Source organism: Nycticebus coucang, chromosome 16 (assembly GCF_027406575.1).
Source record: "Nycticebus coucang isolate mNycCou1 chromosome 16, mNycCou1.pri, whole genome shotgun sequence".
In the NCBI taxonomy this organism is placed as follows: Eukaryota; Metazoa; Chordata; class Mammalia; order Primates; family Lorisidae; genus Nycticebus; species Nycticebus coucang.
The window spans coordinates 25,777,470-25,787,912 of record NC_069795.1 but is presented as its reverse complement, the minus strand read 5'-3'; the positions used below and the strand labels follow the sequence as shown (position 1 = coordinate 25,787,912).

General features: G+C 35.0%; 1 protein-coding gene across 3 annotated transcripts in view; it reads right to left on the bottom strand.

The window, feature by feature from the left end:
- Positions 1-1,252: 1,252 nt before the first annotated feature.
- The window catches only part of TMPRSS15 (transmembrane serine protease 15), a 131,950-nt gene continuing 122,759 nt past the window's right edge, over positions 1,253-10,443 (bottom strand). For all 3 annotated transcript variants that reach the window (XM_053565816.1, XM_053565817.1, XM_053565818.1), the window contains 2 exons: positions 6,371-6,510; positions 1,253-2,427 (listed from right to left, as the gene is read on the bottom strand). In XM_053565816.1, coding sequence (XP_053421791.1) covers positions 2,272-2,427; positions 6,371-6,510 — 296 coding nt within the window. In that variant the 3' untranslated portion in view covers positions 1,253-2,271. The remainder of the gene's footprint in view (positions 2,428-6,370; positions 6,511-10,443) is intronic.

Here is a 10,443-nt window from a genome sequence, read left to right as displayed (position 1 = left end):
TCAACCCTTTTCAGCATGACAATAAAATGTTTTCATTAACACAGTTCATGATCAGAGTTGGCTAGCAGCCAACTAAGAGGCAAAATAGAAATTAATGAGCATTAGCCCCTTTTCAGCTGTTTAGACCCTGAGAAAATGGGCAGCAACTTTCGAAGCTGAGTGTTGCACACATGTAGCACACCTCGTTCTTTGCTTGGTAACCTTCTTTCTAGGGAGAACAGGAGACCAGCTACCAGACTCTCCTTTTCCCTCCAAGGTACCACCATACATCTCTTCCTTTAGTGAGGACTTAATGGAAAGATACTAGACATTTCCTTTTTCTCTGGCCCCCAGAGCTATAGCAGGTGCAAGCCAGAAAAAGGGAAACAAGGGAAAAACTCCTTAGCTTTGCCTTTTATCTCTGCCCTGGTCTGGATAACTCTACTGGTATCAACGACGCAACTCATAAGCAACTGGGAGTAAGATAATGAATTTCTCTATTTCTCTCTTACTAGAAGATAGTGATATTGCCCTGGGAGTTCCCTAAAATTTTATCTACCTTAAAAAAAATAAAAAGATGTACATAGTGTATCTATTGTGAACATAATTTTCAGAACATTCTTTCAGTTTATGTTTGGAAATGTGGAAAAAATGTGGAATAATCTTCAGATACTAAAAACAAGTGCTTTGCTCCTTCCCAACTATTAGAATAAGGTTATTGGAAAGGTCTTTAAGAGAATAGTATGTTCAGGGACTCCAATTTTTGTCCTAAGAATAAATTTACAATTCACAACTATGATTTTGTGGTCCTGCATTATCTAGCCATGGATTCTTCATATAACTGTTCCCCCACCGCACCTCCACCTCCCACTTTTTTAATTTTAATTTTATTTATTTATTTATTTTTTTACTATTTTAGAGTTGTTGCATACACTCACACGTGATTTTCTACTGGCTTCTCTCCCAGAGCTTTTAGAGTCACTCCCACCCACGCAGTGAGTCCCCAGTACTCTCTTCATGCATCAGTAGTAATCATTCCTTCCAGGTGTAGCTCAATTTTCCTTTTCTCATAAAGCCATTCCATGCTAACTGGTCTTAAACCTTCCTTTCTCTTCTATTTTACTATACGGGCTTATTAGAGAATGCGCATGTGTGCATATATGTTTTGTATTAACTAGGTATGAATTTTGTCTCCTGAAATACATCAAAAGATTCTGTGTGGTGAGTGTAAAGTTAGGAAATAATCCATGAGATTAAGGATGTGAAGCAAATTCATTTATTACATATTTTGAGTTTTCAAATAGCAATTCACCTGCATCTAAATAAGTTCTTCAAGTGTTGAAACTATCCACTATTATACATTTCAACCAAGAAAAACATTTGTAATAATTTCCTTGCTTTGATATGTCTGATTTTTTTCTTTTCTTTTCTTTTTTTTTTTTTTGCAGTTTTTGGCCAGGGCTGGGTTTGAACCCACCACCTCCAGCATATGGGGCTGGTGCCCTACTCCGTTGAGCCACAGGCGCCGCCCTGATTATTATTATTATTATTATTTTTAGACTTAAAAAGTACTCCCTTGAAGTAAATGGAGAGTATGCATAACCTAGGTAAAAACTTCTTTGATATAAAATGACCATATCAGTTAATTTGTCTTTTATTTTGATGCTAGAAAATATATGGACTTATGCTTATTCCTTATTTAATGATCTTATTTAGGAAGAATGTAATATAAATGTAGTCTAGGTCTGTGTTATGAGCTTACATTAAATATTTTTTATGAGTGGGGAAAATATTAAGGTTATGCCTAAGATGAAACAAATTGTGTTTGTATTAAACACAGGGCAACTGTTGAGATTCTTATAACAGCAGACTAAACTGGAACTAGACAATTTATAACAGGGCGTTTTAGACAGTAACATATTTTGGACAAGACAATTTATTCCACATCTTTTTCTAATTTTGCTCAGGCTTTATTAAGTGTATGGTGTATGTTAATACAGCATCCCTTTAAATAACAGAAAAAATGATAAAAATGATGATTAACGACAAAGGAAATTACATTTGTGAAGGAGCAGCTGTTCAAAATAAAATCAAAATGTATTTTAAAGTTCCTTTTTATGGCAAAATTACTATTTTTTGTTTGATTACGCCGCTCCTTAACATTTCAGTGACTCAGAAAGAAAGGCTTCTTGTAACTTAAAAAAAATTTTTTTAACAAAATTATCACTTTCTATGCTCCATAGAGTAGAATGGGAAAACTCGCTGACTTTCATGTTTAGCTTTAGAAATGCTCTAATGTAGAAAACTTTGTATCCATTCTGTGAACCTTGGGACGCGGACATACACGCCTGGGCGATGAGGCAGTGCACACTGGTATCCAAATGATGTCACACCAGCAAGGAACCACCTGTTGTTTTCTTGGCACATTAACGGTCCTCCTGAATCCCCCTACAGAGTGAATTGCAAAATACAATGGAAAAGACTTGGTCAATTGATATACATGTATAAAATTGCTTTTAATGAATCAATTAAAAAAAGATTCAAAAATCCTATTTAATTGCGAGTATGTTGTCTAACTTTATATATTGTCTGACTTTCATTCTAGGTCAGGAATGAGAACCCTTTTATCTCTAAAAAGGAGAAAGAAACTATGATAACGAAGGCATAATTTTTATTTTTTTATGATGCACTTTTGTAGTAAGAGTTTTCCTGCTTTAATTATGGCATTTGATAACTAAGAAATTCTCTAAAGCACAACTATGAAAATCATCCAATAAAATATATAAGTCAGCCATTTTAGATCTAAGTATCATGAAGGACTTTGTGGAAAAGACAAATTATTCTACAATATTCTTTTCAGAAAAATTAAAATTTACACCAATGATTACAGTTCCTTTTGGTAGCATTAACTATTTGGCACTGAACAAACATCGTCAAATTTGAAACTTTTAACATTTCAATTGAAATAGAAAAATCCATGATGTACTTTCTAGTGATAGGAACGCACGTTTTCATCTGAGATTTCAAATAATTGAAGAAATGTTTTTAATTTTCACGAACATTAATTATAACAGATCCTAGTAAATTAATTGCACAGTTTTTATTTGAAAAATTCCTGTGTAATGCAAGGATAATGCAAACATGTAGTGTCATTATTTAATGCCACAAAATTGGCAAGTATTTTCCCCATGTTAATTATGCAAATATTTTTAATTAATGTTTTTTATATTTATGAAGGAATTTAAAGTTTTATATACTTTAAAATCACTGGTATAATAAAAGATCTCAAGCGAAGCTCAATGCTAGCAAATATTCTGGGAGACCTTTTGCCTGATTCTTTACCATCTTCAGACACTGTACTTAAGGAAAAAAAAAATGTGATCTACCTTTTTTTCTCTTCCATACAGAGGAAAATAAGTTGCATTGGAAAACACAGCTTACCAGAGTTCTAGGTGTAACAAAGATGTTTGAAAAAACAGGCACTGTGATTTTTATTTCTGCATTATATGTCCTTAGTTTGTAATATGGTTTCAGACGTATTTACAGAACAGTTTATATCCAAGGCTCCTGGTGCATTTTGTAAGATTTGGAAATTATTAAAAATAAACTTTAACTGTTGAGTATTTTTCAAGGGAGTCATTTGGTAATAGACAAGCGGATCCAGACATAGCATGAGTTTTAACTTATCCTGTGCATACTGGGTGACTTAAGGACCATGCAGCCCACTGTTGCCTGTCTTCCGGGTGGTCTATCTGGTTGGGAGACCTAGGTCTGTTTCCATCATTTCCCACTATTGAACTATGCCACTTCAGTTCAGTTATGTAACTTTTCCTTGCCTAAATTTTCTGATTTGTTCAATAAAGGTATTTCCTTTTTCCGCTGTCTCAGAGATTTGTAACTATGTCAGAAATATGTATGAATGCCTAGAATGTAAAGTATTAACTTTATATTTCCACTGGATACTATACATATAAAACAAAATCATCACTACTTTCTTTGACTCTGTGGATGTAAAGGTTGGTTGGTGAAAATTGTTTAAAATAGTCATTCTCAAATTTTAATACACATCAGAATCACCTGAAGGACAAAACAAGATGCACTTGTTAGATTCCACCTTTACATTTTCTGATCGATGGGTGTGATGGGAAAGACCTAAGAATTTGCATTGCTCACAAGTTCTCATGTGATGCTGATCTGCTGGACTAGAGGCCAACCTTTGAAAACCACTGGTATAGACTAGGGATCAGAATAGTCGTAGAGTGTCATTTATTGGGTTTTATGTAGAGAAGACATTCTTTAGCCACTCATCTAGACAGCTGCCTCCAATAGACAAGTCTTTGGTAAGCCAGAAGACATTCCAGAAGCTCTGAATAACCTTGTTGTGAATTCTTTGCCATTATATGGCTAAACAACTAATGCTTCAAAGAACTTACTTAAATAATGCATCGATAGTAGTATGTTCACAGTTTTAAATAATGCACTATTTTCAGTTACTGCTCTTATAAGACAAAGTATTAAAGTTGAACAAAGAAAATCATGTGAAAATCTGTAGTATTGATTACTCGATTAAGATAACATTATATTACACAAGGTATTGCCTTGTGTGGGAGCTCTCTTACTTTCTAATGAATAACAGACTCTAGAAATTAGAGCCAACTATAAGATTTCAGAGCTCTGGCATGAGTTAATGGCTTAATGTAAGACTAACGTCAATAGCATCAGCTGTCATATTTTCTGCCTAGTGTATGTGGTGTCTGCTGCACAGTCCCCATTAACTGTAATTGAAGTTGTACAGCTGATTTTCCTCCCACACAATAATTCTATAAATCTCCCCCTAAGTGGCAATATATCTTACCTTTAGCATACTTTTCATTTTAAAAGGGAAGTATGAGATCCAGGGATAAATTTTAAACCAGAAGAAAACCATCAGATTTGCCTTGAATTTGCAAATGTTTATTAAGTATAATAAACTGAGAGTTTAACATGACTTGAGACATTGATTTAACATATATAGACACTTTGCTTAAGTGTCTGTTGAAAAGTCTTGTCATATATTGTTCTTATGACATCTAGGTGCTAACACATGGAACAGGTTGTTGCACTTTAGCATGAAATTATTTTTCTGCTACATATTAACTGTTACTTCTGTGTTTGAAAATTATTTGTTGGGCCAGTCATGTGCTCAGCACTAATCTAATCTAATCCATTAAATGTTACATGCATTGATATTTTATGAATTTTCAAATACAAAAAATGTGCTAGAAAATTTATTTTCTAAGCCTCATAATAAAACCTGCTATTATTTTTGAATGCTCACGTGTCTTAGGCATATTATCTCATTTAAACCTCTCAATAAATCCCAAGTCTCACTGGTAAGTGAGGATCACTTAAAACCAGATCACAAAAGTGTCGTCTGAACACAGAGTCCACGGTCTTAATGACCACCACCATGCTGCACCTAAAAAGATTCTTAAAATCTAGCAGAATTTATTTTTTATTTCTTCAGTGAATGTGGATTTCTTTGAACTAATAAATAGATAACATTATTTCTAGATAGTAAGATCTTGTTTCAGTGAGGGTAGTAGGTGGGTGAGAGGTTTCTTTTCTTCTCTCTGGTGGTCACTCAAAAGTCATTGACGTTTCAAATTTATTGGTGTAGTTTCATTACCACTGCAGCAAGTTCATGTTATAACATCTCCAAAATAAAATGAAATAGATAACATAAAAATTCTGGTATAAGGATTCCAGAGCCAGGGTTATGGCAAACTGCCAAATAAGTTCTTTCTTTACTTCCTCATGGTTAGCTGTGACCCGACTCTAAGCAGATTATCCAAGTTTTTTCTGTTTTTCATTTAGAAATTAGTTCAGGTCCTCAGATACCTGTACTATACTCTAAACTCAGGGATGATATTCAGAGACCCCTAAACCAAATTGGCCCCCAGGTCTGTTTTCTTTGTTTAACTTTGCACAAAGTTTAAAATAATTGGAAATTTGAAAATAAATGCCTTTAGGTAAGGCACTCCCTTTCCATCCCAGCCCAGATCCAGGACTCTGTATTTTAGCTGGCTGCCTCATGCATTCAAATATTATACTTATTCTTTAAAGACATCTGATTTGTAACCTTGTGTTGAGTATTAGTTTTGTTTGTAATTTCAGGTCCACACAGGAGTACTATGCAAATAGGAAAAAAAAAAAAAGACAGTTTCGTAAAAGAAGAGGTGAAATTGGAAACCTTGATGATTTCTTTACCTCTAAATTCCTGTTAATCAATGAAACCATTATATAGGAAAGTTTTCTGGAAGTTTAGAGGGAGCAGTTTTGCATAATTACCTGACAGGTATCTATTTCTCCTTCTTCATAACCTGCACATATCATATTTTTGCATAATTACCTGGCAGGTATCTATTTCTCCTTCTTCATAACCTGCACATATCATATTTTCAGTAATGTTATATTCTGGCATCTGTTGTTTGCATTTCTCATTTGATAGAAGAGGAACATCAGCTTCTTGCAATATGTCTGGAGTAGGACCTGCTCAAAAGGGACACTGCAGTCAGTCAGCCAGAAATAATCGGCATGCATCCTTCAATGAGACACGGTCCGTCTTATCTACTCCAACATTTCAGTCTCATTATCAAGCACTGCGTGTATGTATAATGGAACTAAATATTAAAATTTTGCACTTTAAAACTCACGCGAAAGCCCATCTGTAGATTTTTTACCAAATGGATAATAGTAAAGGTCTTCTTTCTTTACTAAAGGCTGGAAGCAATAGTGGATTAGACTAGATGGTTTCCAGCATCTTCAGTAAGTTTAAACAGTTACAGCATTACTCATGAAAAAAAAAAATCCTGCCCATACAAAGAGTTTCATTCATGGAAATCAGCAACAGCTCAGAAATCTAGAAGTGTTTTTCATTTGGCACCTGAAGAGGTGCTCCCTCCCATATAGGGCCATTCAGCTTCTTTGTGGTGCTGTGTGGGTGAGCAGGTGCACGCTGAGCAGAGGACAAAGATCAGATGAACTGTGCCCTCATCTAGGGACAATCAGCTTGTCATCCACATGCAGGTGAAAAGAAAAGAGGCATTTTTTAAAAGTAGACTGTGCATCCCTCCTTTTGCAAAATGATTCATCCACTGAAAGTATGAGTCTCTGTTCACTGAAATACTAATCCCAAGAGGCATATGAAAGCAGGTGTCTAGTGCCCAAGAAAAGGTACGCGATAAGCACTTTCTAATAATTAGCATTTCTATTTGGTTCCTCAAGAGAGGTAGAAAGTTGACAGCGATTTAATACTTTTGACAGCCAGTACTGTTGCAAAACTGCATGCAACCTCATTTCCAGGTAAGTTTAATCCATTCTCTAAAAACACTGAAAAAACAATGTGTGTGTGTGTGTATGTGTGTAACGTGTGCTGAGAGAGATTTAGGTGCAAGGAAACATATGTAAGACTCAGTGTTTTGTTGGTGAATGTATAGCATTGGCTCTCCGGAAAAAGTGAAAGCCCCGAGCTGTCTTTTTCTCATTTGGTGTAAACACTCCCACCAGGTCAATTTCGAGGCACCAGCATATCAGTGAGCACAAAGTGTGTATTACTGGAAAACTTTCCAAATTCGACAGTGGACTTAAAGAAATTAGTTGGAGGGACAGAAATGGAAGAGAAAATTTAGCATCTCACTCTTATCCTTCCTACAAAGATCAAGTGTGGGCTGGTAGACTTTAGGTTTTACAATAAAGAACAAAGCCATTTTTTTTCTGCTTGGCAATGAATTAAAAATTTATTCGGTAGACAATGAAACTCTTTGGTAAAGGAGAATTTGAGTAGTGTCCTTATATTTAATATTTATTTGTCAACATAACTTACCATGATCATAATCCAGAATACATAACACACACACACACACACAAACACACACACACACACACACACTTCAGTAATTTTAAGTTTACTGATTGGCTTAATTTTCCCAAGTACCATCACCTCACATCTTCCTAGTGAACAATATTGTCTTTGATTTCCTAACTAATTAGTGTAACATACTCAAAAGATAGGAAACTTGGATATTATGAAAATAAGTATATGGTAATCATAAGACAAAGTTCATAAAACTATCAAAATTTCCATAACCCAAGGAATATTTAAATGTGACCTGGTTATCTATTCCTAAATGAAATTGGTTTCAGAGATTTTTTTTTTCCTGGCTCCATAGCCCTCTTAGAGACTTTTTAAAGTCTATTAAATATATATCTTTAGTAACAATAAGTAAATGTGAGCTACATTTATTCAGCTTAAAAAAACCCCTGAAAAACAGAAGATACATTTCCTATGGAATAAAGAGTCTTAAATTTTGTTATTGGGTAATTTGCTTTTGAAGAGTTTACATCATGGTCGTAAAATGTCTTTTAGATTGAAGTCTGAAAGAGAAAATATCTATGTAGGAATCATTTTTACTGTTTAAGTCTCAAATTTAATAAATCATGACATTTTTCAAGTGGAAGAAATATAAGAATATACAGTCTTTGACTTCAATACACTTAATGGACAGTAGATACGAGGCATTTTCAGCAGTATAATGTAATTGCTGTGACAAACCTTTGTCAGACTCATCAGGCAAGCATTTGACTTATAGCTTTCTGGAAAAGGATATTTTAGCTGTGAGTACTTTGAATCTGAGACTGTACCTGTCCACAAGATTTTGTGCATTTTTCATCTCAAATACCATTAGGACTTTTAAACATCATAGCTATAATTTGTTGAGACTACAGAGGTCAGGTCCTCCTAATGGACTGTAGGGCCCTTCATTTTCGCTTTATCACTAAAGCAAACTCTGTGTGAGGTGGGGTACTCCAGTCAGGAGTTCCATAGCCAATGAACCTTGTAGTTACATTCAGAGGATATGAAGTACTGAAATACTTTGTTTCTTTATGAAAATTTGTTGATTATTTTTAATTTGCATAATTCTGTGTTTGGAAAACATACTATCAAGTGATGTGAGGAAGAGAATGGTATATCAATTTATATTCTACAGTGTAAAGTGCATGTCATTTTTAAGTCTTCTGTCAGTGGGCAGAAATAGGATTTTGAAGCTAGAAAGAATTCCCTTCTTTTAAGAAATGTGATTTATGAGGCCTTTATATTATAAATAAAGGTAGTTTTATAGATTTGGGAAATGTGATAGATAATTATTTGGCTTTTGATGAAACTTTATGTCCTTTACAAAAATAAAGTGCAGTAATTTGTGGTTATATTTGTCTTAACAGATGTAGATTTTCTTTTTATCACAATGTTTATAAAACCTAAATTAGATTCTGAGTTTGGGGGACAAGTAAATTCCCCTTTAAAAAGATTATACATTTTATTTTTATTTTATTTTTATTTTTTTTGGCTTTTTTATTTTATTTCGTTGCTTATTTTTTATTTCTTTACTTTTTTTTTTTTGTTATTGTTGTTGAGACAGAGTCCCACCCTATGCCCCTGAGCAGAGTGCAGTGGGCGTGGTAGCTCACCACAACCTCAGACTCTGGCTGCGGACACCCCGCTGCCTCCGGAAGCCGCTGGGATTACAGGCGCTCGCCGCGGCGCCCGGCTGGGTTTTTCCATTTTTCTCACGAGTCGGGGTCTCACTGTCGCTCAGGCGAGTCTCGAACTCCTGAGCTCAAGCGATTCTCCCTCCTCAGCCTCCCACAGTGCTGGGATTACAGGCGTGAGCCACCGCGCCCGGCAAAAAAAAGAGATTATACATTTTAATAATGTTGATTCTTCCCAACCGTGAGCATGGTATGTTTTTCCATTTGTTAACATCTTCAGCTATTTCTTTTCTCAAAGTTTCACAATTCTCTTTATAGTGTCTGTCACGTCTTTTGTTAAATGAATTGCAAGATATTTCATCTTCTTTGGCACTGTTGTAAAAGGAACAGAGTCCTTGACTGTATTTTCAGCTTGACTATTGTGGGTATATATAAAAGCCACTGAATTTCTAAGTATTGATTTTGTATCCTGAGATGCTGATGTATTCCTTGATCACTTCTAAGAGTTTTGTGGAGTTGAGTCCTTGGGATTTTCCATGTATAGTATCACATCATGTATGAATAGTGAGAGTTTGATCTCCTTTGACCCTATCTGGATACTCTTGATCACCTTCTCTTGCCTGATTGCTATGGTTAAGGCTTCCATTACTATGTTAAATAGCAGTGGAGACAATGGGCAACCTTGCCTAGTTCCAGGTCTGAGGGGAAATATTTTCAATTTTACTCCATTCAGTATGATATTAACTGTGGGTTTGCTTTATGTGGCCTCTATCAGTTTTAGAAATGACCCTGCTAAGCCTATTTTCTTGAGTGTTCTGATCATGAAAGGGTGCTGGATATTATCAAAATGCAATCCCTATTAAAGCACCATTGTCGTACTTTAAGGACCTTGAAAAAAATAGTGCTTTGTTTTATATGGAATTAGAAAAAACCTCA